This window comes from Nannospalax galili, unplaced genomic scaffold (assembly GCF_000622305.1).
Source record: "Nannospalax galili isolate Female #2095 unplaced genomic scaffold, S.galili_v1.0 scaffold302, whole genome shotgun sequence".
Taxonomy (NCBI): domain Eukaryota; kingdom Metazoa; phylum Chordata; class Mammalia; order Rodentia; family Spalacidae; genus Nannospalax; species Nannospalax galili.
In genome coordinates this window covers 5532769-5559738 of record NW_008350120.1, presented here as the reverse complement: position 1 = coordinate 5559738, position 26970 = coordinate 5532769, and the positions used below count along the sequence as shown (strand labels likewise).

The following is a 26970-nucleotide window of genomic DNA, read 5'->3' as shown; positions in this document are numbered from 1 at the left end:
TCTCTTTTTGAAAAAATATTCTATTACTTTTATGTGTATGCATGTATTGTCTGCATGTAGGTAAGTGCACCCCTGTTGTGCAATGCTTGCAGAGAACAGAAGAGGCTGTCGGATTCCCTGGAACTGGAATTACAGAGTTGTTAGCTGCCATGTGGGTGCTGGGATTTGAACCCAGGTCTTCTGCAAGAAGAGTCAGTGTTCTTAACCACTGAGCAATCTCTCCAGCCCCCATCTTTTATTGTTCTAACTTATCAAAACTCCTTTAACATTTAAACAATAATTTTGTGTGTGTGCATGTGTGTGAGTATAGAAGTCAGAAGACAACCTTGGGTGTCAGTCTGGCCTTCCACCTGTTGGAGACAGTGTCTCTTTCTCATTGCTCCCTGTGTCAGGCATGCTGCCCTGAGCTTCCTGTAGTTCTCCTGTCCCACCCCCATCTCCCACTAAGAGACTGCCTGGGGTCACAGAATTACTGAATTATTATGGGCTTTTATATGACTTTTGGGATCCAAACTTAGATCTCAGGACTTCATGGCAAGTACCTTTCCCACTGAGCCATCTTCTCAGTCTTCTGGTCCAACTTCAAAATATAAATTTGGTCAACAGTTTCATTTTGTGAAATTTTATTAAAGTAGCAAATATTGTAATAAATGTGTCTTTTTTTGATAATCACACTACCACAATAAACATGCCCAAGCTGCAAATTGATACCAGACTCTCTCCTGTAGTTCAAGAAGACTTTGTTCTGAGGTATGTGTATGGATCAGAAAGTGTAAGATAGGGTGCCTAACCAAAACAGAGCAGAAGTGAAGCCTATTCTTGTCTTCTCTTTCCACAGAAGCAGAAGGCCCCTCAGAATCTCTCACTCCCCTGGCTTCTCCACCTGCCCACTTCCTTATAGCTAAAGAAATGGAAAGGGACGTACTTGATAGAAGGCTAAACTTACTGAAGGTGAAGCCAAGTTGAACAAAGGGAAACTTCTTAATGATGTATTGTTGTGGTTGGCCACTATAGGCCGTTTCAGGTGGAATCCAATAGGCAGAAGAATTGTTTACTGTATAAATGATTCTAGGGCCAAATTGACATTTTGACTGTGTGTTAAGAATTGCAAACTCTATAGAGTTTATTGATTAATGTGGGCAGAGGGGGAGAAGGATGGAACATTTCATGATTTGCTGGTTTTTTGTTTTTTTTTTTTTCGGTCTTTTTGAGACAGGGTCTCCCTGTAGCCCCAGCTGTCCTGGAATTCACTATGTAGACCAGGCTGGCCTTGAACTCACAGAGATCTGCCTGCCTCTGCCTCCCAAGTACTGGGAGAAAAGGTATGCACCACCATGCCTGGCATGATTTACCATTTTTAAGGAGGGATAGAAACAGGCACTTAGACAAGCTGTCTTCATGGATTTCTTTTAATCTGGCTTCATGTCAAATGTGTTTGTTGTAGCTGTTGTTTTATATTTTAAATTATAAGCAGATGCATTTTTACTCTTGCTGTTGAAAGATAGAATGAGAGTTAAGATTTTTAAAAAATTATTTTTATTTTATGTGTATGAGTGTTTTGCCTGCATGTGTATTAAGTGCACCATGTGTGTGCAGTGCCCCATAGAGGCCAGAAGAGGGCATTAGATCCCCTGGAACTGGAGTTACAGACACTTGTAGCCACCACGTGGGTGCTAGGAATCGAACCTGGGTCCTCAGCAAGAGCGGCCAGTGCTTTTAACCTGTGAGCCTACTATCCAGCTTCAAGAGAGTAACAATTTTAAAAAAAAAATTTATGTGTATGTGTATGTTGCCTGTGGGTAGGTAAGTGCACCCATGTCATGCAATGCCCACAGAGGACAGAAAAGGCTGTTGGATCCCCAGAACTGGAGTTACAGACAGTTGTTAGCTGCAGTGTGGGTGCTGGGATTCGAACCTGGGTCTTCTGCCAGAACAGCCAGTGTTCTTAACTGCTGAGCCATCTCTCCAGCCCCTAGAGTAACAAATTTTTAAAATACACTTATGATGCTGATTTATCACAGAGTTGAGGGTGGTGCTTTGCTTATGGTCCATCAAACGTGCAGGTGTGTGCACATCACAGGGACCTTCAGATGCTTGTGTTCACTCTAGCAGTTGGGTTCTCTCTTGGAGGTAGTGCTGCACGTTGCGGCAGCTCTGTCATTGACACTGAATTTTCCTGCCCCCTTTAAGTGTGCCAGTGCAGCGGAAACACAGAATGCCTGGCTGTGGCTTCTCTGTGTTCTTCACTGACACCTGATGGTGCTGTAATGTTAAACTCCTGAGTGGTTTTACTTTTGTTAATGTTGTTTTCCATAAGCCGTGTTAATAAATAAAGCAAAGCTGTGCACTGTTACCATGTGCCCTGAGGAAGCCATCCTGTCCTCAACCTGCTCTGCCTTCACCTCCATTTTTTTGCATCAGATGTGGTGCAGATGAGTTCAGACTGTCTCAAGGTGACAGACTAGTTGGTGGAAGACGAGGGGAATAAAGGATAAGAACGCACAGGGCTTTAGCTCCTAAACACCTAGGTGAACAGGAGGGCGCTGTGGAGCTCCACTCACGTCACTGAGGCAGCTCCTTCCTTGTCCCCATCAGCTTGGCAGGAGTAAAGTCCTTCGAACTCCCGCTGACCCTGGCAGAACTCCACCCCTGCTGTCCCTCATACATGTCTCCTCTGTACTCTGCCTAAAGACCCAGAGTGAAGGGTGTACTTAGTACTCAGCCTGCGACAGGTGAAGGAGATGAGTCTACAGCATCTGGGCTCCTGCCCTACATCTCCAGGTGCCTCATTCTGACTGGGTTTCCATGTCCCCTAGCTCCTGGAACTTTTGCATGTTTTTTAGAACGGAGAATTAGCCCACTCCTGACTCCCATATCCTTACCTCTTCCCGTCCTGCCCTCCCCAGCGGCACTGTGTTTCCATCACTGTCACCTCTGTTTCCCCACAGCTTGTCTTTATTCTGGAGGTGGGTGGTGCATCTCCCACAACCCTTCTGTGCTCTTCCCTACATTCCATCCTTTCCTCTGGAGGTTTGCTAGGTGTCTTTCTTTCTGTCCCTCTCTAACACTTGGATCTTATATGGTCCTGCCAGGCTGCCGGGCCATTCGTGCTTTTCCTGCGCATGGTAGCTCCTTGTTCCTGACCACTCTCTTCTGATGGCTTTCTCTGATCTGTGATTTTTGCTGTCCTTGCACATGGCCTTCCCAGCACTCTGGGAAGCTCCTTGGCCCTCTGTTCTGGTGCTCTGTCTGCTCATGGACAGCCTTGGCTTCCACAGTGACCTGGTGCTTGCACACTTCACACCCAGGGGTCCCCACTCCAGCTGCACCTCTTGTTTCTCCAGCTCCTTCCCTCTGATTTTCCATTTCCTACAGTCCTTCCTTCAGTAGAGACCCAGCATGCCTCTCTCCCAGTAGCTTTCATCTCCCATATCCTCATGCTTCCTAGCCTAGGCTACACTGCCTGGCTGGGGTTAGAACTGTACCTGCCTGAGTGCTCCCTCAGCTATTGCCTGTGTCCCAGGGCTGTCCTCTGTTTGGTGAAGCCCAGGCCTTGCCACCTGCTGCTCTTTTTGGTCTCTGTGCTCACTCTTGAGTGTGCTGCTGGTCTTCCCTCAGCTGTATGACCAGTGTCTTCAGTCTACTTCAGTCTTCTGGAGACTTCTTTCCTAAGACCTTCCTCACCACCCTAGCTGCTGACCTTGTTTTCTATTTTCTTGAGGAAATAAAAGCAACCATGGGAGAATTTTGGCTGTTGTCTCCTTCCTGCTAACTCGCCGTCTGGCGTTCCCTGATGTGTGCCGTCTCTTCTCTTGGGCCTGTGGCTGGCTCGGGTGTGTTCAGATTCACCTCGCTCAGGCACCAGCACCTGTCTGTGCTCATTGGTCACCAGGCACTCAGCTGCAGCCATTCTGTCCTGCCCTCGAAGGTGCATCATTTCCATCAGCGTGGAATAGACGATAGTTTTGTTGTGAAGTTTTAGGGATCAAACCCAGGGCTTCATGTACAGTAGGAAAGCACTGTACCACAGAGCTACATGCCCAGTCCTTACTATACTTTTTTCCAAAACAGAAGGGAGGGTAAAGAAAGAAGGAATGGAGGGAAGAAGAGAAGAGAGTCAGGGAGAAGGAAGAGTTGAGAGAGCTAGAGAGAGCAAGCGAGAGCATGAGAGAGAGAGAAAATGTCCACCTCATACTCTAGTTTACTACTCATGTCATTGCATCCCTGCTGTCCTCAGAGGTGCAGCTTACAGGAGGGCCTGCAGCTCAGAATAGCCTCGGAATCTGACCATGTCTCACCACCTGCATTGTCCCAACCCTAGTGTGAGCACCTGGTACCCTTGGGTGAGATTTCTTCATTAGCTTCCTAATTAGCTACTGTGTATGTCTTTGGCCTGTCAAAGTCTTTGAAAATGTAGGTCAGATCTTTTCACCTTTGACCATCCTTTGTGGTCTCTTTGCAAACCTAGTAAGCTCTATCTTGGAGGCATTTCTATTGCTGCCTTTCTTCTTTCTGTTTTCTAGGTCTTGGATCAAAGCCCTTCTTGTAGGACTTCTCGTACTTTGACTAAGCCCAGGAAGCATCAGTAGACACCCCCCTGGCTCAGCTCTGCTGTACACTGCTCCCCTCACCTTATTTATTTCTCTATTTCTTCCATTCTCTGGCAGACCTGTCTATCCGCACTGGACAGAGTGCCATGGGGCAGGGAGCTTTGTTAGTGTTCTTTCCTGCTGTGCAAGGCACAGGCTTGGTGTGTAGAGTATGGGTGTCCCAAGGGTGTCTCTGGTGTCTGTGAATGGTTATGGGAAATGGCAGAGCATGGAGAAGGCAGGATGAGTAAAACTGGGTGAGAGGACCCCTCTGAACATGTGTAGGAAGGTGACACTGGGTGGCAGCAGACAGCTGAGGCTGGGGCATGTAGAAATGAGGTGGCCCCTGCTGTTGTGCCCACCAAGTCTGAGCAGTCAGAACGGTCTCTCCCCCAGGACCCTGGATGGAAAGTCCATGACAGCATTTGGGTAGAAAATCTTTTAGAATTCCTTCCCAGGTGTTAAGAAGATACATATATCATTAGCATGTTTAAATGTTTAAGTAATGCAACAGCATTAATTGAAATAATTAGCTTTCGTATGTGTATAGCCGATGGGTATACTGGGTAACTTTAGAAGTTCCATAATGAATAGAAATTATTTTTTGTTGTTTAAGTTCAAAACCTTCACAGTTCTTTTAATGTAATTTATTTAAAAATATTAGTCTTTGAACTTAATAATTCAATTTTGTTAGATACTATTTTCATCTTCATGATAAAAGTTTGCATATCATTTTTTAGGTAGCAATTACTTTCCTGGTTGATTTTTTTTTTTTTTTTTTTGTGGCCCTGGGGACTGAACACTGGACCTTTCCTTTAATATGCTAGGAAATATTCTGCCCCTGAGCTGTAGCTCCAGCCCCTTTATTCTTTAAAAAAACAAAAGAGCCCTTCTCATTGAAACTCACATTAACTGTCTACTTTTAGAGTGCAGAAGAAATAGCAATTTTGCCTAGTGCCAGGTTTTAATACTTTTGGACACTGAAAAAAAACAAAGGGACTGAAAGCCCTAAGCTGTGTCTGTGTGGCCTCTTCCTGGAGTGTGGTGGCCTCTCAGCCAATTTGGCACTCCTTGAACCTTCTACTGACAACTGAGTTGAGTTTCAGGGTCTTGTGACGATACCAAAGCTCAGGATGTATCTGTGACTGCTTTGCCATAATGCTTCCTATCAGGCATTTTCCAGTGCCACTGGCAGGACCACGGGCGGTTGGGTTGTGCTTACCTGACGTTGTTCATTGACAAACTCACAAGCTTTCATCTTGGTTTTCTCTAGGCAGCTCCTCCAGGTCCTACCAGTGATCATTCAGACTGGTGTGTGGTGGGAGTGAGATGGGGTCCCTGCCGTTGTGGCCATAGAATATGAGCAATCAGAATCATTCTACACACTAAGAATGCTAGACATATGTAGAACACCATACATATGAACATCTAATCATTGAAAAAAGAATGCCTTCTTTAAATAGGGATACTGTATGAAGAATGTTATAGTAGACTATATACAGGGATGACTGTCACAGACACACACACACACACACACACACACACACACACACACACACACCTACACGGAACATAAATGTCTGGGCAGAGTCAGACAGCCTGGAACTGATCAAATACCTGCAAAGAGCATTTGTGTACATGGGATGAAACAGCAATCGATGCTATAATTTGTTTAGCTTCTTGGGCCCTTTAGTCACTTTCATGGCAACAAAATGTGGCCCCAAAAATTGCTTGCTGTAAGGTGAAATGAGGTGACTGTGAGCAGTGCAAATTGTAGGATCAGTAGGAGGGATTGCTTTGGAATAACAGACCAGAACACTGTGACTCCAGCATTCTCTAAGAAACTACAGAAAGAAGGTGCATTATACAGTGATTTACATTTATTTGCCAGGAGGTGAATTTCCTTTGTGTTGGCTCCCTTTTCAACCACAGACTGTGTGGACAGTGGTCTTCCTAATGGTAGCATCAGACAGACAGTATGAAAAGGAAAGGGTGATCTTAACATCTCATCTAGGTTAAGATCTACAGTGTTTGTATTTGAAGTAGAAAAGGGACAAACCATTATTCTGTTGGCACCTACCATTGCATAATATTCCTAAAGCTGATTGTTCAGTGTTTTCACTCTTGCTTGCAGTCATTAATAGAGAAAGTATGTTTGTATTTGTGCAGTTTCACTGGGTGTCAGAAGTTCCATGACACCAGGCCCATGGTCAGGTGCACCAGAAGTCGATAGAAACTATAGTGCTGGCGGATACTAGAATTGCGAGTAGAATGGGCATGAAATAGAGCATGTGGGGTCTGCGCTGTCTCCTCTGCACACAGACAGACTCCCTGTAAGTGCACAGACAGCAGACCGCCTGGAGGCTTGAACACCTTCAGCTCCCCCATGCCTTCTGCTCTGTCCTTAAACATCGGGTTTGTGGAGCACGGTGCAGTGTACCTGCTCAAGGACAGTCCTTTCACTCTGTGAACTGTTAGAACTTCTGGGCTTGAACCATCACTGTCAGTACTTGAAAAATCTCCCATTCTTGGAGAGAATGGTCACTAAAGTTTAAAGTTGTAAGCAATTAAAATTTTGTAGTTACTTGGGTCACATTTTTCTAACCAAAGCCCTTTTGGTCATATGCTAAATAAAAAGATAAATCTAAAGAGAAGCTTCTTACACTGGAGATCTCTACTTCCAAATAATATTCACGAGATTAAGTTTAGCACCCTGAGTTATTGAAGACTCAGAATTGTTTATGGAAATAATTTTACTGCATTAAGTTATTTGAATTGTATTCATGACTAATTTGAAATGTATATTTGCTTAAAATGCATTGTATATTTTAAATAATTAGTGTCTGCCCTTGAATGTATTAAGCTGTCTTATGTAGTGAGTCTGTATTATGTGTTAGAAAAGGTATAAGGACAGCTTAGTTACTGAAGAAATGTTGGACTTTGGGAAATTCTGTTATCTTGGGAGCAAAATATTTTCAATACCACACCAGTTTTTGAGCTTAAGAATAAAGCTGGGAAAAGTTGCCTTCAGCTGTTAGTTTTCCTGAATCCAAAGAGACGGGTGGGGCAGGATCAAGAATACTTATTTGATCAAAGTTATTGGCTCTGAAGGTATTCTTACCTGTGTAAGAAAGATGAAAGGTGTTGTTTTTATTGCATGCTAGTAACAGTGTAATTTCGAACTAATTGGTGTTGAACTGCCAATCACCTGGGGCAAATGCAAATAGATACTCTTACAATTTCCTTTGAGGTAGTGAAATCTTATGTCGGGACTGGAAGAAAAACAGAATAATACCATTAAATTGACCTTAAATGAGCTGCTTTGTGGTTTTCTTGGAGAATCCCTTTTTATTTTTCATGACTTGTCCAAACAGGTTTTGTCTACCAATTTGATTTATTGACTAGACAATGCTGACATTGAATATTTTAGATTCATTTTGAAATAAAGTAATGATAATACAGTTTTAAGGATATTTTCATTTCTGGTGCAACTCAATTCACATGATGTCCCAGTATTTGTTTACAGTGTGTCATAATTCCCCATAGTAGCCATCAGTGCTTTTGGTTATATATAATGAAAGATTCTGCCTATCAAGCTTACTTTTCCATAGGCACAAATATGTTAGCATGTAATGAAGGAAGGGATGTCTAGGAGTACCATCATTTCAGGTGACTTGTCTGAGGACAGTAGGAATGTGTTCTTGCTTTTTATGTGAAAGGCGGCATTTTCCAGTTGCTTGTACCCCTTGGAGTTGGGTCACCTGAAATAAAAGCACAGCATTTCAGAAATGTCACTTTAGCTATTTTTCTTTGAAGAGGCATGCCTGCAGTGGTCTAGACATTTGTACTGAGCTTTGTAGACACACACAGGCAGCACGCACGTTTTTTCACTTAATTTCACATTGATCCCAGGAGTACTTTATATTCTGGTAGACATTCTCATTCAAAACTCAGAGTATTCATCAGGTTCTTTTTCCTAACATCAAACTGAGTACTGGAATAACATTTCTTTGTAAGTGTAGGGAATGCAATGCAGTTTGAAATTCTATATCTAATTAATGGAATATAGAAGGTAAATGAGTATTTATTACATATGTGTAATAATGAATTTATAGAGAATTAAGGTACAAAGTAAAATATACTTATCACTATTGTATATTAAGCTTTGATTCAAGGACATTTGGCAATGTCAAGTGCCGCACTGTCCTCTGTGAGCCTCCTGTCTTGCTGAGATGTCTGCTGACTCTGTAACTTAATTGCTTCCTTTTTGCTTTGGTTGCCAGAAACTCAAAATTAAGTGTGTAGTCAACTTCAGTAGCTTTGGGTTACAGTGCTCAAGATCTCTGTACTATATTTACCCTAACTCCCATAAAGTTTTAAGCTGGATATTAATGAGTTAAAATCATTAAGCTAAGGTGCTTTAGAGACACCATGGACCATTTCAGTGCATTTGAGACCTCACATTCTCCAAATAGGTGGCAGTGGATTTTTGTCTCTTTAGTGATGGGCAGAAATGAGAGGGGAGACATACAGGGGACTCCCCAGTGGTTCCCTTGTGGGGCTTAGAGAAGGAGGCCTTTGAATCTCCACAGTGAGAATTGCTGGGCCAGGTCCTCCTTTCTGCCTTCACTTTGAGAATGCTCACTGCCCTGCTCAGATCCAGTTAGCCGTCTTCCTTCTGATTCAGTTCTTCGGGACACTTGGTCTTTGGTCTCCAAGATCAGGAGTCACTAAACCTCCAGCTGTTTGAAGATAATCAGACCTAATGAGGTAAGGAAGCAATAGGGAAGGTAGAGGGGGGAGGCCTTCTTGTTTAGGATCCAGTGAAGAGGAGAGTTATCTAGGGAGTGAGTGCTGCTGAACAGTCAAGAGGAGAAAAGCAAGAATCTGTACCAACCTCCAAAAGTAGCAAAAAGGGCCACAAAGATAGATTTCAGTAGGAAGAAAACCTGCCTAGAACTTAAAAAATAATTAAAAGCTCAATGGATAAAGAGAAGATATATTTCTTGTAGTAGACAGAATAATGGTCCCCAAAGATGTCTAGTCCAAATCCTAGAGCCTATGGACATGTGACTTTACTTTGCAGTTATGATTAGTTAGTGGGCTCAGTGCAAGACTGAGGGAGAGGAGGGTCAGAGCATGGATGCACAATGGAATAAGTAGGAGTGTCTTGAGGAAGGATGATAGCCAGGGAGTGTAGTGGCCTCCAGAGCTGGAAAAAGAGAAGGGAAGGATTCGCCCCTAGAGTGTCCCAAGGGAACAGAGTCCTGCTGGTATCGCGATAGTAGCACTTCAGACTTCAAGAATTGTAAGACAGGAAATTAATGCTATTTGGGGCCTTAAACTTTATGATACTTTGTTCTGGCACAAATAGAAAACTAATATAGTTCTGAAAAATTAATCACCTGGTAAATTCTAACAGGGAAACTCTTGTGTACCACAGACCAGAGTCTAAGGAGAAGGGAATCACTAATGAGATAATAAACATGGACTAAGTAGAAAAAGATAAGTAAATAATAGAAGAAAATTTCATTGAGCTGAAGACTTGAATGCAAATTTACAGTCCAGAGAGTCCTAGATGAGGCTATGACAAGGGTATCTGTCTGCCTGTCCGTCTATTGATTGATTGATTGACTGACTGCTACTGGGGCTGGAACTCGGGGCTGTGCACATACTATGCAAATGCTCTACATTCTCAGCCCTAAAAAGGAAATTTAAAAGATTGGGATTTGTCCTGTAAGAATTCTGACTTTCAAAAACAATGTGATTTAGCATTAACTTTTCATAGAAAAATTACTTAAGTAGGAAAGAGAGATCAGCTTCAAACTTCCCTAAGGATCACTAGTCAGTGTGTGTCATTGTGTTGGGGGGAATAAGGACTGCTGCTAAGAACACACATATTCTCCTAAGATGCTGACGATTTATTATGGCAAAAAGGCAGTGTTCATTTTTTTTTTTCATTTCACACCTACATATTGAGAATCAAATTCATGCCAGATACTAGTCTAATGCCATACTGAAGGAAAGATATAGTGTTAGTTTTGAGGAAAATATTTTAAACTAATTTCAGGAAGATTAGGAATTGGAGGAATGTGTGTGAAGCAGTGAGAAATGGTTGTGAGTTTCACCTTGGCACAGTCACTCAGGGTTGTGTTATACTATAATGATGGAAAGATAATGTCTCAGCAGGAGGACTTACGAATGGAAACATAACCACTGGAGTGCCTACTTAGCCAGGGGGAAAGAATAAACAGAAATTCTTGTAGCTTTGGAAAGAAGGGAAATTAAAAATAAAGAGCTATAAGAAGCAGGATTCACACATTTTCTGAGAGGAGAAAGGACCTGGTCTTCACATTAATCCAGTTGTGGGAGGTCAGTTTAGTCCCTTGATGTCACTGTTGAGCTGCTGGAAAACCCACATAGAAGCTTGCTCTGCATCCAGACTTCCAATTACATGAGATTATTTCCTTCGGTTTAGTGGAAAGCATCCTAATTAATACACCTCACTCTGCAGATGAGCATCGAGGTTCAGAGACACATAATCCTAAGAGGACGGAAAATTCAAAGGAGAAAAATCCCAAGAAAATGTTGGAGTTTAGCTGACAAAAAAATTTTGGTAGTAGCCAATTTAATGATCCACTGCGGCTGATTCCTAAGTTATCTGAGCTTGATTTATACTTTAAAGTGGCACTCTCAGATGTGGAGCGAGCTAAGACAGGGACAGTTGGAAATGCCCTTACTCTCCAGCCTTGCTTCCATCCAAGGTTCCAGGCGCCCGTCTTGCCCATCTCAACAGAAGAGTCAAGATTATTTTCTGGGTGTCTGACTTTGGGTTGGGTGACCGAAGAAAGCCTCCCATGTGAACAAGCAGAAAAGAGCATGTGAAAGTGGGGTGCATGGGAGAAGTCCTTCTGTGAGAAAGGCCAAGGCTTCATAGCCTGGCACACCTAATTAGAAGGAAAGGACTCTTAGAATTTAGAAATAAGAAAATAGGTCAGAATGACCGAAGGAGGGGGGGGGGGGAGTAGGAGCAAAGAGTTATGCTAGAGACGCCCTTCAGGAGATCTAACATCTGGCTAATCAGAAATTCCTACTAGGGATAAGAGAGAAAATATGATGGATAAAAAGTAACAGGGTCAGGAAAAGTGCTCTGATCTGCTGTATGAATTTTGGGATTGAAAGTGCTCACCTTGGGCCAACTCAACACATAGACATGGACTCACAACAAGACCACTGGGGCAGAGACCCTGCACAGGTTCCAGTGGCACTGACAGGCAGACTTCCTGGAACAGGAATAAGCGTTGCTACACACTTCTCAGAAGCCATACAGGAAACTGTAGGTGGTGGGGCAGTGATAAGATCCGAATAGGAAATGTCCTCAACAACAGGTCCATGTGCTGGGGGCTTGCTTTCTAGCTGGAAGTGCTATTTTGGGAGAGTTTGGAAACATTAGAAGGTGGATCCTTGCTACAGGAAGTAAGTCCCTGCCTGCTCCCCTTGAAGCTCTCCTGTCTGGCCCCTTTCTTTTTGCCTCCAGACCACCATGAGGTGTGAAGGACCTGCAGAACACCTCTTGAGGTGGAGTTAGGAGGGAGCAGGCATCCTAACAAGTCCATGCAAGTGCTTGACATTGAGCTGTGTGCATGCTCTATTTTGATAAAGAGAAAATTGAAGCATCACTGAACATTAGGACAAACAGTATGGAAAGCAAAAGATTTTATACTAAACTCTTAAGTGCAGGCACAGTATTTACTGAATGTAAATAGATGAATTTGACTATAAGAGAAGAGAACCAATCAGGGTAGGCTACTGAACACAGCATTTACTCCAGGTCCTGCTTGTCCTTTCTCTGGAAAAGCCAAAACTTTGCAGTTTTCCTTTTCCTCCGACCTGGGGAGCTGCCAGCCAGAGTCCTCACCTTCCTAGCTGAGGAAGGAAGCACTCCCGAGCTCTCATTCTGGAGTCTGTTGACACCAAGACTGAGGTGACGGGTGACAGGACTTAAGACCCTGGAACCCAGCTACCTGGCTTCTCTGCTTTTTTAACTGTGAGGTTCCTGTTGGTCTAGCCCATGAATTGCTTTTCTATCTTAACTAGGGAATCAATTTCATTTGCTTGTCACCAATGAACTCAATTGATAGAGGCTAAACCTCATGTTCGCTCATGCATGCATAAACAAGCAAGATACGTAAAATGAAAAAGGAAGCAGAACTTAAAGTTCAGAAGACAGAATTGAAGTTGTAGAAGATTAAAGACAGGAGGCCATTATGAATTGATAACATAGATCATAGGAAAAATGTAACAATCTTAGTGGTATACCAAGGAAGACCTTCATCAGGGAATACATCTTCATGATGAAAAGAAAGCAGCCTCTTAAAATGGAAGAAACATTTTCCCCTGTCTCTTTGGCAAAAATTCAGTAGTTATCATGTCCAATGCTAAGATGATATGATATTGGAAAATAGATGCTTTCTTTTTTTTTTGGTCTTTTCTACCTGTAGCCCCAGATGGCCTGGAATTCACTATGTATACCAGGCTGGCCTTGAACTCACAGAGATCCACCCACCTTTGCCTCCTAAGTGCTGGGACAACAGGCGTGCACCACCACGCCTGGTGGAAAATAAATGCTTTCAAAAGCTACTTATGGAAATAAAACATTACAAAAATTTGAATTATTATAGCACATAAAACATTTGGGGCATTATAACCTTAAATATCTCTTGAAACTGTAAATGCTCATACATTTGACTTAATTTTGAGAATCTGTGTCACAGAAACAATAGAAATGAGCTGGATCTGCACATGTTAATGATGTTGCAACATTGCTTAGAGGCAAAATTTGAGGGAAATATTCAAATGGAATAATGCTGAGAAGTTGTAGTACATACAGATTGGAGTGTACACTCTGCTGTTTCAGACAGCAGATACACATTTGTGTAAAATGCAGGAGAAAAGCCTCATGTGTGACAGAAACTAAGTGTAAGTATGAGGAAGGGTAGGAAGGGAGGTGGGCTGAGAAGGAGGTCTTGACTCTGGGTTTACTTACTATACTAAGCATCTGACACACGTGTACTTAAGAAAAATAGAAACTAGATCAAGGAAGGAGAGAGATTTTCCTACGAAATGTGGTTTTGCGTCAGGAAGAGCTTGAATGCTGTAAGCAGTGGGATTTTCTGTGGCTCACAAAACATCTGTTCTTATTCACAGCTCTGGCGTGTGTACCAAGGTGTTCTGCAGTGTGAAGGACTCTGCTGTACCACTTATGCTTGTCTCTGCTTTGACAGGGCTGGGGCTGTCTCCATCAGGGGAGTGCAACATCATGGAACTGGAACAAGAACTTGAAAATGTGAAGAGTCTTAAGACAAAATTAGGTACTGTGCTTTTTTTCTTTGCTGGTCTTGGTTAGTTATTAAAGAATGTAGTACAATCTAAAATATTAGCTAATTTGTAAAAGCTTAGTTTATGTTAGAAACTTTCTCTGTGTTCGAAGTCATTGAATAGTTGTCTTTTGGGGAGAGGGTAAATAGATATTCATTATTTTTTGTTTGCTATAAAGTTACTTTTCAAAGATGTTATTTTCCTGTCTCTTTACTTGAATTGATTTTTCCTTTGAATTTATTTCTTACATTTTAATGTATTTGTGTGTGTGTATGTGTGTGTGTGTGTGTGTGTGTGTGTGTGATTGCATGCTTGTGGAGGTCAGAGGATGACTTGTAGGAGTGGTTCTCTCCTTCTGTCATGTGAGCCATGGAGATAAAACTCAGGTCTTCAGGCTTGGCAGCAGGTACCCTTACCCGCTAAGCCCCTTGCATCATTTTTGACATATAATCTGTAAATAAACTTCTCTTTCAGTGTGATTTTTTAAATGTGCTTTTATAGTTTCCCTTTTACCTTTGATTTGTGTAAATTGGCTCTAATGTGCTTTAATGTGGCCTCCTTCACATGTCTTGGACTTTGGTTCATTGAGTTTCTTGGATGTATGAATTTATAATTATTTTTGAGGCTGGTGTGCTTTTACTCCATTTCTCTGTGTTTGGTTTGGAAGGTCCCTGTTGCTCTCTTTTACTGGTCTCAACCTTTCTTCTGAAGGTCTGATCTGTCTCTCACCCCAACTACTGTATTTCTGTCCTGGATACTGTAGTTTTCAGTTTTGCCTGGGCCTGGTCTGTTATCTTTGTGCTGCCGATAACATGGTTCAATCTGTTTCTTCTGCTTCTGTGAAAATGAGAAACACAGTTATGAGAGCACTGTGTGTGCGTGTGTGCGTGTGTGCGTGTGTTTGTGCATGCCAGAGGCTGATGCCAGGTGTCTTTCTTGATTCCTCTCAACCTTGTTTTTGAGATAGGGTTGTTTTTTTTGTTTTGTTTTGTTTTTGTCTTTTTGAGACAGAATCTCCCTGTAGCCCCAGCTGTCCTGGAACTCACTATGTAGACCAGGCTGGCCTTGAACTCACAGAGATCTGCCTGCCTCTGCCTCCCGAGTGCTGGGACTACAGGTGTGCGCCACCATGCCCGGCGAGACAGGGCATTTTTTTTTTTTTTCATTGAGCCTAGAACTCATGAATTCAGACTGCCTGGCCAGCAAACCCAGAGGTCATCCTCTTTCTACCTCCCCAGCACTGGGATTGCAAGCATGTACCGTCACACCAGGCTTTCTCCTGTGGATTCTGGCAATCAAACTTAGGTTTTCGTGCTATGCAGCTAGCACTTTACAAACTGAACTATCTCCATAGCTCTTTTGAGAGAACTTTTAATATTTCTGCCTGCTAATTCACACACCTTTGTCCGCTCTTGATAAGCTTCAAATGATTGGTTCTCTTCCTTATTATGGTTTTCTTTTGACCTTCTTTGCGTGCTTGGCAGTTTTGGATGGGAAAGTAGGATGTTTTGGGGCACTGATGTTTTTAAAATCTTATGTGGAAGAAACTTTGTTTTGGGTTGCAGGTAACTAAGTTGGAAAATGCTTGATATCATTGTGTCTGACTCCGAAACTTTGTTAGGCTAGACTAGCACAGTGCTGCCTCCAGGCTCTTGTCCCACTACTAGGGCAGCTCTGCTCCTGGCCCTTGTGACTGCCAAGCACCCTTCCTTCATGTCCAAGTTCAGCCATGGGCTGTTTCATGTCTGAGCTGAATATATGAGCTTTCACATTCCCTCATATTCACATTCACGTTCACATTCATATTCCCTCAAGGCCATCATACTTCCATGACCAGAAGTCTGTATCTTCAACATTGGCGTGTATGTGTGTGTGTGTGTGTGTGTGTGTGTGTATTTCCTTCCCTCCCTCCCTTTTACGCTCTCCCTCCCTTCCTCCCTCCCTTCCCTCCTTTTCTTCCTTTGTGAAAGTCATATATGTCTGTTCATTTTAATCTTTGTAAATAATATGACATTGCCTAAAGTGATTGCTTCCATGGGGCTGTTGATAGAGTTTTAGACGTTTACAATCTCTTGTTCTTGGGGGGTAGTGCTGCTGTGGCATTCCTGTCTCTCGTAGTGTATGTTGTCCATCACGTGGAAGTAGATTTCAGGATCACTGTGTACGCATGCTGCTCTTTCCCCAGGTTCCTGTTTTCCCACTTTCCAGCCTGGCATGATCAGATTCGTTGTCACTCCACAGCCTTGCTAACACATGACAGTGTTAGAGTTTTACAGTTTTACAGTTTAGTGCATGTGAAATGGCCTTTCACCAGTGTTCTCATTCCTGTGTTCCTGACTAGTGTCTCTGCTATTCCATGTCCAGTGCTGACTGAGGCTTTGCTTGGAAAGCCTCCACAGCTATTTCTCTGTGTAGGTAGTGCAGTAGATTTTTTTCAGTTTTTGCTTTTCTGAAAGTATATTTACTTTGACCTCTAGTTTGTAGGCTGAGTGTGTGTGCACATGTGTGCATGTCCATGTACATATAGAAGCCAGAAGTCAGCCTCGAGTGTCATTCCTCAGGGGCCATACACTGTTTTTGAGATAAGATTGCTCAGTGGCTTGGAACTCGCTGACTAGGCTGTCTAGCCATCAGACCCAGGGATTCACCTGTCTCTGCCTCTTCAGTGCTAGAATTACACATGTCAGCCACCACTCCTGGCTTTTTGCATGGATGCTGGGGATGGAACTGTACCAACTCAACCATCTTCATTGCCCCTGCAGGGCCTCTTTCTTTTTTCTTTCTTTCTTTCTTTCTTTCTTTCTTTCTTTCTTTCTTTCTTTCTTTCTTTCTTCTTTTCTTTTCTTTCTTTTCTTTCTTTTCTTTTCTTTCTTTCTTTCTTTCTTTCTTTCTTTCTTTCTTTCTTTCTTTCTTTTTAAAAAAAACAGAATAGAGAAGTCCTATTTGGTATTTTTTAGTACTATAATGATGTCATTTCATGGACGTCTGGGTTTTGGATGCATATTGTCTGTGTCTAGCAGTTCTACTGTGCTGAGTAGGCTTTGTTTTCTTTTTTTCATGTGTTTTTGGATCATTAACTGTCTTGGGAATCTGTACGACTTTATGGCTGTGGCTCAATGACTTCATCATCTTATCAAATACTGCATCTGCCCCATTTCCCTTTATTTCTTCAGACTCCACTTAAGCATACATTGGGCCTTCCCATTCTCTTTTGTTTCTTTTCCAGAGTTCCTCCTTTTTATTTCCATGCTGTGGCCCTTCATGTTTTCTTTTGGTCTGTCCTCTACTTCACTGTCTCCCAGCTGTGTCCTAAGGGTCAACTAAACTATCTGTTGAATTCTTCATTTTAGTGGCAGTATTTTTCAGCTCTCGAATTTTCAGTTGGTTATTTTTGTAAGTTCAGATTTCCTTCTGAATTGCTGTTTTGTTGCTCATTATGTTGACTTCTCAGTTGAAGCCTCTTTCTGATGCCTTTGTATGGACCAGCTGAGCTCTATTTTTGTTGTCTGTCTGCTTCTTGGTGGTATTTGACTGATTGCTAGACATTTCTTACATAATTGTGGAAACTGGAGGCTAGGCTGTTAGAATAGGCACATATTGGGGATGGAGAGATCGCTCAGTGGTTAAAAGCACTGGTTGATCTTGAGGAAAACCCAAGTTTGGTGCTCAGATCCCATATGATGGCTAATCATCAATAATTTTAGCCCTTGGGGATCTGTCACCATCTTTTGCCCACTGAGGGCATTGCATACAGGTGCACTTACATACATGTAGGCAAAACATTCAAACACATAAAAAATCCAAAAAAAGAAAAAATGGGCACACATTAATGTAGACCATTTGGCTGACCTCTGACCCTAGGGTGTAGCTTTCCAGTGGTCCTAGTTGGTAGCCTGGCTGTGTTGACAGTGCGTCTTGGGGAACTAGGTTGGGTCTGACAGCTGTGGGGCTCTGGACTCCTTAGCTCTGTCTTTCCTCTTCCTCACAGCTTTCCACTAGTGGGACCTTGAAGGGAAGGTCTACATGGCAGGCTCCCTTCTCTGCCTGTTCCTTCTCCCTGGGGTTCTATCCTCTCAAATTGTGACTGCTGTGATAGCCCCAAGCTCCATGGTTCATCTCTCTTGCTCTGCTGTGTTTCCTAAGGGTTTTGCTATAGTATTGCTGCCTTGGCCTTTAAAAATTTTTTAAGTTTATGTGTACCTGCTTGCCTGTATGTGTGCCACATGTGAGTAGATGCTGACAGAGAGTAGATGCCAGGAGTGGGTGTTGGAACCCCTGAAACTGGAATTAAAGATGGTTGTGAGCTGGCCTGTGCGGGTGCTGGGAACAGAACCTGGGTCCTCTGGAAGAGCAGCATGTGCTCTTAACTGCTGAGTCATCTTTTCAGCTCCCAGGCTTTGCCTCTTGATTTCTACTTGATTTTGCCAACCCCTGAGTCCACACTAACCATATATTGGAACATGCCATACCTACAGGAAGTTCACCTCTATCACTTCAAAGAAAGCCAGCCTCTTGCTTGCCTTGTCTTCTTGCTCTCTAACAGATCTAAGTTTAATTAATTAACCTAGTCAATTAAATTTGATTTCTCATCTTGGATGTTCTTAGCGTGAGGGTGGGTTTGGTATAGGGTGGGCTACTATAGCTAGAGTGGAAGTTTGCTTTGGGCCCTTGGAAAACTGAAGGTGTCCATTCTTGGTACACAAGCATGGAGGAGGTTGTTTCTCATATTTCTCACTCACACACCTGTCCACATCAGTATGTACAAGTGTATTATCAAAGCAAGCTATTTATTAGCAGCCTGTTTCCTTAACAAAACTGTCTTTACCAAAGTTAGACTTAAGCTTGATAGGATTGATCAATTTAGCATAATAAACTGATTTTAAATGGATTTTTTGGGGTCTTTTTGAGACCTGCTACCTGCTGCCTGCTATGTAGACCACGCTGGCCTTGAACTCACAAAGATCTGCCTGCCTCTGCCTCCCGAGTGCTGGCGTTAAATGGATTCTTATAATTTTAGAGGAAAATTAAAATAATTTCTATTAAAACGTGTTTTTCAGGGCCGGGCATGGTGGCACATGCCTTTAATCCCACCACTCGGGAGGCAAAGGCAGGCGGATCTCTGTGAATTCAAGGCCAGCTTGGTCTACATTGAATTCCAGGACAGCTGGGGCTACAGAGAGACCCTGTCTCAAAAAGACCAAAAAAACCAACCAAACAAAAAAAAAAAAAACAACCCCCCCCAAAAACTGTGTTTTTCAAAAGTAAAAATAACACATATTAGTTGTAATATAATGGAATGTGATGAAAATATGACTCAAGAGAGAATTTTTGAAAATTGCTGAAATTTTTGTTTTATTTTGTTTTTCTTCGAATAGAGAGGCGAAAAAAGGCTTCAGCGTGGGAAAGAAACTTGGTATATCCTGCTGTTATGGTCCTGCTTCTTATTGAGACGGTAAGGCTCTGTTGGCCGACCTCACGTCTGTCGGCTTTTGTTTACCACAGCATGTCCCTCAGCCCAGCAGTTTCTAGTAAATTGGTTTTCTATCAGCAGAACCAAAATCCATCTGTAGCTTGATTTGTAAAAACGCAGGAGCAAAAATGAAAGCAAAGACAGTTAGAAAAGTCCTGAGGATGGTGTTTCCTCCTATAGCCCGAACCCAGGCTTTTGTTTTATAGAAAATCAAGAAAGCACACAATATGGCTGACGCTGCTCCAAACTCTGAAAAAGGCTATGGGAGTTCCCTCAGGAGAGTGTGGGAACAGCTGACCCCACATTAATTAAGTCTGTGGTGTCGTGGACTTCCAGTTGAGAAGACTACATAGTAAATTGATCTCTGTCGTGCTGTCATAAGCTTTGAGATGAGAATTTTCAGAACCTTCAGAACTTATCGTGGAGTTTCTGGTATGATGTACTGAGCTTGATCTTGGCTGCTGTCCTCCATTCTGAAGACGTGTGGTTACTTTTCCTTTCCTTCTTTGTATTGGCAAAAGCAGTCTTTGCAGCTGAGAACTGACAGCTCCCTCTCTGTTGCAGTCCATCTCAGTCCTCTTGGTGGCGTGCAACATTCTTTGCCTGCTGGTTGATGAGACAGCAATGCCAAAGGGAAGAAGGGTAAAGTTAAATGCTTTTCTAACATCTCTCTAGATGCATATCTGATGTTTCATGTACATTAATGTACACATTATCTTCCTGTGTGTAAATACTCGAAGCCCTGTGAGTTTCTCTGTATTAAGAGCTTTTATAAAGTGTTCATAAACTGACTTTTCGTGTGTGTGTGTGTGTGTGTGTGTGTGTGTGTATGTGTGTGCATGTGCATGAGAGAGACCCATATGACACACATATATGAATATATATAAACTTTGGTTTCCAGAGCCCATGTAAGTGCACCCATGTCATGTCATGCAGTGCCCCTAGAGGCTAGAAGAAGGTGTCAGATCCCCTGGAACTGGAGTTATAGATGGTTGTGAGCCACCATGTAGGTGCTGGGAATTGAACCCGCATCCTTGGTAAGAGCAGCCAGTGCTCTTAACTGCTGAGCCATCTCTCCAGCCCTGCCTTTTTTTTGTTGTTAAAGTATCAGGATTATTTATAGACTTCGTTGTCAGACTTGATCTTGATTTTACTGAACTTTGTATTGTGATTCTTTAAGAAAATGTGTGATCTAAAACAGTGATATATGAAGAGTACATCAGGTAGACCAACTGATAGTTACATACTGGAAAAGGTGGAAGGGACTGCTCTTCAAAAGTGTCATAGACGCAGTCTTCATAGTTAACTTTTACCTGATCTAAAGATGGTTGTGTTGAGTATGGTGGTACGTGCCTGTAATCCCAGCATCTGGGAGACTGAAGTAGGATGGTTGTGAGTTTCAGCCAGAAGTTGATTTTATCAGATGCTATCAATTAGCCTGTTAGAATATATTTTCCTAGGAAGGTATTTATCATTAAATATTCATAGTTGGCATGTTCTTCTTTGTCATTTTGCAATGCTCCTGCCTCAGCCTCCTGAGTGCTGGAATTACAGGTGTGTGCCACTGTATATCACTATGTTTGACTTGCCATATTTTTCTAGGTGTTGCTATATAGTTTTGGCTCCCCCCTCCGTGTGTGTGTGTGTGTGTGTGTGTGTGTGTGTGTATGTGATGAAACAGGGTCTTATGTAACCCAGCCTGGTCTCAAACTTCTAAGGCTGGCCTTGAACTTCTGATACTTCTGTTCCCATCTCCTCTGAGTGCTAGGGTCACAGGTGTGGGCCACCAGATATGGCAGGTTTTGAATAGATAAAGTGATATTTGATTGATAGTTTGACAGTTGATTGTGTTTCCCTGTCAGCAGCTTTTCTAGTTCCCATAGTGGTGACTGTAAATTTCTCCTGACTTACTATGCCACATCTCTCTCTGAGCCAGATGCTACCTTCCTCTCTGATAGAAAAAAGTCAGTACCTGTCTTAATTCCTTCCCTTTGATCTGAGATGAAGATACACTGCTTTTTCAAAATCCTATTTCTTCAGCCATTTTCTTGACTTCCCAGCCAATAGCCTGTCTAGGACCTTGTGCCATCTTTTGTCACTCTTGCCTCACTTAGCAGCTCTCACTCAAGTGATGGACACTCCTTCATCTGCAGCCTTGACTCTGTCTTTTGCTTATACTTAAATTTATAGATAGACCGGAAGGCTGTTCCTGTAACTTCTGTTGACTCTCACCCAACTTTAGCATAGCAGAACAGAGTCCATCCCAAGCCCTGTAGTACATTTTGTGTCATCCCCCTTTACTGTACAGTACAATGACTTGTAGCATCAAGCTTCCTGCATTCTTGTGTAAACAAATGAGCCCTTCTTAGTCCTGCTGTAGTGTCTCTTGAGATAGTGAATATTCCAGAATATTTTCCATCATAGCCAATACACCTTTGTAAGGTGTAGGAATGACGTTTACAATATAGACATAATTTAGACTAAAGACTTTCACCTAACCTTGCAGCTAAAAGTTATAATGTAAACAAGCTCACTGAGCCATGTGCTCCTCTTGTGACCTGGGCACCTGACCTGAATCCCTCAGGACTTCACCTTACCCTCCACCCAAGATAGTGGGTGTATGTGATTAACATATCAAAGTGCTAGAAGCAGTGTGCTTTTCTCATTGAAAACAGTGAGAGAGAATGAGTAGTCTGTTTATAATTGTGGGTGTGATATTCTAGGCCTAGGGATCAAAGCACATGATTCTCTGGTAAGGATGGAGCCTAGCTTCCACTTCTCTGCTTCATGCTGGAGATACTGTTTGAATAAAAGAAAGAGTGAGGCCTAGCTGAGAACCCAAGATATCTGAAGGAGCTCATGTTCTGAGAAGAGTCCATTCTTGGCCTTAAAACTACTGCTGAGTCAGGCTGTTTCTTCAGTAAGGCATAACTGCAATGTGGTTAGTGATGCTGCAGCAGGGAAAAAAGCAGCAGCTTTTCCTCACCCAGACGAGATTTATGGTGGAGCTCCTGACAGCAAAAGACAGAGTAGTAAGAGAGCAGTGGATGAATCTGTTTGATGTAAATTTATGTGACACAGCCACCTTCAGAAATGAAGACTCAGCTTCTGTTTGCTGAAGAGTAGATAGTGGTGGGTATGGCTGGATCATGAGGGTGTGGTACGCTGCTCCTGTATTGGGAGCACAGTGGATCATGTGCTCCACTGCTTCTGGTCCTGCCTTCACAGGGAGAAGGCCCCTTCCTCTGGGTTTACAGAGGGCACCACTCCAACAAGGGTCTCATGGCTATCTCAGAAGTTCGAGAGGTCAGAGAGGGACCTTGCTAGGCTTTCTTAAATCCCAGGGTGTCAGGCTGTAAGGGTGCATCCTGAGCCTGGTCACTTTCTGTTGGCTTTGTCCATGTCATCTTCAAATGAGTGACAGAAGTTAACAAGTTCCAGCTCTCACTCTTTTATGAGTTTCCATGGCTACTCTTACTCTTTAAGCACAAATTAGTATGTGTGCCTAAGGAGTGTGGCCTTCTATCTTGGTTTTTTATTAGGCTGACTATACACTTTGGTTTATCTCTGCTGTTGTAATTTATGATAACTAGGGGAATAGTAATTTTTATCCAGATAGTTCCTTTAATTTTTAGTAATAATCTTTGGAAATGCTATTTCTACTTGAGTGGGGAATGATGCTTGCCTCAGCTATTAGTGTATGAATAGCACTTTTTCTGTTTTATCTTTAAGTTCTTGGTAAAGGTAGGTCTTGAGATAGGTATAATATTTATGAAAATATTATATATTGCTTTTTACTTACAAAAATTTTAGATTTTATTTTAATTTTTTATTATGTGTATATGTGTGTGTGTCTGTGTGTTGGTATGTGTGCACATGAGTACAGGTGCCCTCAAAAGCCAAAATTCCCAGGAGCTGGAGCTACAGGTGGTTGTGAGCTGCCCAGCATGGTTGCCAGGTATTGAACTTGGTCCTCTGCAACAACAGTATGTGCTCTTAACCACTGAGCCATCTCTCTAGCCCTACTTTTAAAAAATTACTTTTAAAAGTTTTAAAGCTGGGCGTGGTGGCGCATGCCTGTAGTCCCAGCACTTGGGAGGCAGAGGCAGGCAGATCTCTGTGAGTTCAAGGCCAGCCTGGTCTACATAGTGAGTTCCAGGACAGCTGGGGCTACAGGGACACCCTGCTTCAAGAAGACAAAAAAAAAAAAAAAAAAGTTAAAAAAAAATGTGTTAGCAGTCACACCTTTTGTGCCTCTGCATGCCTGAGGAACATTTGGAGGAAGGGAGCTACACATGTATTACTTTCTTGATAATCATAGCTTAAATTTGTCAGACTTCTGTAAGCTGTGTGTTGCTTCATGACAATGGTCTATACTCTACTATTATAGACCACTATCTTAGTCTAGTAAATAAATCTCCCAAGAACATTCAAGATGTTTTTATAACAAATTATTCCATTTAACAACAGTAATCACTTTGACAGGTAACTTAAGCTCTATTTGAGGAAAGTCAGGGTTTTTTTTGTACTTGCTATAATTGTCAACATGGGAACTAGAGAGATGGCTCAGAGGTTAAGAACACTGGCTGCTTTTGTAGAGGACCTGGGTTCAATTCTCCTACATGGCAGCTAACAACCATCTATAACTCCAGTTCCAAGGGATCCAACACACTCTTCTGGCTTCTGCAGGCACTGCATGACATAGGTGCACTTACATACATGCAGGCAAAATACTCATACATGTAAAATAAAAATAGATAATTAAAAAATGTCAACATGGTGCTGAATTTTTAGATGAAGTCACTGTAATGCCACGAGCTACCGATCTTTGAATGATACACGTTATAAGGGTGTTAAGCATTCTTAATTTCAACTACCTTGGTTTTTAAAAATTTGTTTTAATTAAATTTTGTTGTATTTTATACAGAATATCTTAATCTGAACAGCTATCTTGTTTTTATGAAATAGCAATTTTGGAAAAACCCAGTATAGTGGTGTCACTGAGTTCTGAGAAATGTCTTTTCCCTGCAGGGGCTGGGGATAGGTAATGCCTCTCTCTCCACCTTCGGATTTGTGGGAGCTGCCCTTGAGATCATTCTGATTTTGTATCCTTTCTCTAACTGAATGTTCTGTCTGTTAACCAGTTCTCTGTGTAGTTTCTGGGACAGTGGTAATTTACTAAGACACTTGTCTAGAAGAAGAAACAAGTCAGCCTTCCTTAAGTGCTTTTTGTCTTGTTTTCCTGTGGGCCTTCCCGACTTTGGGAGTTGCCGAGAACTCTCCGGTGGAGCTTTCCTTGACTCTCACAGCTATCTCATGGTGTCTTCCGTGGTTGGTTTCTATAGCCTCAGACTTTTTGGAAATTTTACCCCTAAGAAGGATGACACAACCATGACAAAGGTAAGGCAAAGTCTTAGGTGAAGGTGGCCTCTCTTTCACCTTCTAAGACAAATGAGTATTTTCACTAGTAACAGCCCTGAATGACTCATCTGGGGTGATAGGTATTTGTAAGTTGCATAAACACAAAGGAAGATTTCAGAATGCTGAGTGAGTGGGAAAGGATGTGCTCTGTTTAATTTGGACAGCATCCATTCACTTGTGAATGCATAGAACTGCAGAGCTTGGTAAACTTGCTGTGGAAGTCTCCTGAAAGGACTCTTTTTTTTTTTTTCCTCTAAAGAAAACACATTGCTAATGAGTAACTTGGATTGTGCTAACTGTACTTCAGGGAGCTTGTTTGAAATTTGAAGAATTTAGTTGCTACAAGTAGTAGAGACAAAGTATTTCAAATCTGAATAATTAAAGTAAGACGGAAGAGCGCTATTCAGAAGCAGGGTGTAGTCTTAGGCTAATTTGACTTTCTACAACATGTCCTTGGCTCTAGAACGATGAAGGCTGTTAGCTTATATAGTAACCACATCTCTGTAAGATATTCCCACAGGCTGCCTAAGGATGGCTAATAGGAGCTGCCGGCCTGTCTTTATTAGCTTGTATTTATAGCCAACTTAAAGGGGAGAAATTATATATACACATAATAGTATTTATGTCTGCAGTGTATAATGCTACAGATTCTTTTTTTTTTCAATTTTATGTATATGAGTGCATTGCCTGAAAATATGTGAGTGCACCGTGTCGTGCAATGCCGTGGAGGTCAGAAGAGGGCTTTGGATTCCCCTGGAACTGGAGTTAAGGACAGTTTGTAGCCATCATGTGGGTGCTGGAAATTGAACCCGGGTCCTCTGCAAGAGCAGTCAGTGCTCTTAACTGCTGAACCATCTCTCCAGCCCCTACAGATTCTTTAAAGTCAATAAGCAGTTGAGGCTACCAATACCTAGTTTAGGTGGTTGTAAGTATTACTCAGTTTTGTGAAAGAATGAGTCTAGAATATATTAAAAATAAGTCACTAGTGTTTATATGTGTGGGTTTCTGGTGTTTAAAATGTTTAAGTCAAATTTTACAATGCTAGAAGTAGGTACTGTTTGGGGATGTGACAATATGTCAGCAGTAGGTACTGTATAGGAACGTGACAATATGTCAGCAGTAGGTACTGTATAGGAACGTGACAATATGTCAGCAGTAGGTACTGTATAGGAATGTGACAGCAGTCTGGCTTTAACATTTAGTCAGAATTTTAAAGGCATTAGTTTGCTTCACAGGTAAAACTTTTGAAATTAACAACTACATCAATAATATAAAATGCTTTTAATTGTTCTGTGACTTTATTTGCACTAATACTATATGTGTTTTGTGGAATTCATAGATATAACTTATGATTGTTAGCCTGAACCTTTAATGGCTGAACTGTCCCTCCAGCCCAACAGATACAACTGTAAATAGAAAGGCTTATTATTTTAAAATTCTACTTTAACTAGTCATTATCCCTAGGAAGTTGGCAAAGTACACTGGGTGTTTGCCCTACATAGTAACTTCCCAGAATGTTAGTAGGTTCTTTGCCATCCCACTGTTTAATTGCTTGCCATGCTTTCTGTCTCTCTTCACAGATCATTGGAAACTGTGTGTCAATCTTAGTCTTGAGTTCTGCTCTGCCTGTAATGTCCAGAACTCTAGGTAAGTTTAACTGAGAAGTGTTCATAGAAAATACCTATCTTTTAAAGATCCTTTGCTAAACCTCTTTAACTTTTACTTTGTAAATTCTTTCAAAACATCACCTTTAAAATATAATGCTTCTCACATTATTCTATTCCTTTAATTCTCTACTTCATTTGTGTATAGGATACCAAAACAAGTGCTTTTCTCAAACAAAGACCATTTATGTTTTTAAGCACTTAAAAAATTCCTTCCCCAGACAATAGGCTTTTTTTTTTTCCTTACCACATTCACAAGCTGGGCTTTTGAATTATCTAGTGAGGAAGCAATGACTTTTAAAAACATTTTAATGTGTGGAAAATATTAAACCAATTTTCATATATGAAATACTTTTTGAAACACATTTCATGTATACTTTAAAAAAGTAGAAATTTATAAACTCATTCTCAGCTGCTTTGTGTCTATGAAAATAGAGTTGAGCGTGAT

At 41.9% G+C, this 26970-nt stretch overlaps 1 protein-coding gene across 6 annotated transcripts in view; it reads left to right on the top strand.

Moving 5' to 3' along the window:
* Positions 1–26970, top strand: part of Lmbr1 (limb development membrane protein 1) — a 180690-nt gene that overhangs the window by 126344 nt on the left and 27376 nt on the right. For 5 of the 6 annotated variants that reach the window (XM_008847270.3, XM_029570479.1, XM_029570478.1 and 2 more), the window contains 6 exons: positions 13874–13960; positions 19343–19419; positions 20002–20079; positions 24469–24542; positions 24747–24837; positions 26439–26505. In XM_008847270.3, the coding sequence (XP_008845492.1) occupies positions 13874–13960; positions 19343–19419; positions 20002–20079; positions 24469–24542; positions 24747–24837; positions 26439–26505 (474 nt within the window). The remainder of the gene's footprint in view (positions 1–13873; positions 13961–19342; positions 19420–20001; positions 20080–24468; positions 24543–24746; positions 24838–26438; positions 26506–26970) is intronic. The other variant, XM_029570476.1, reaches the window with a different exon arrangement.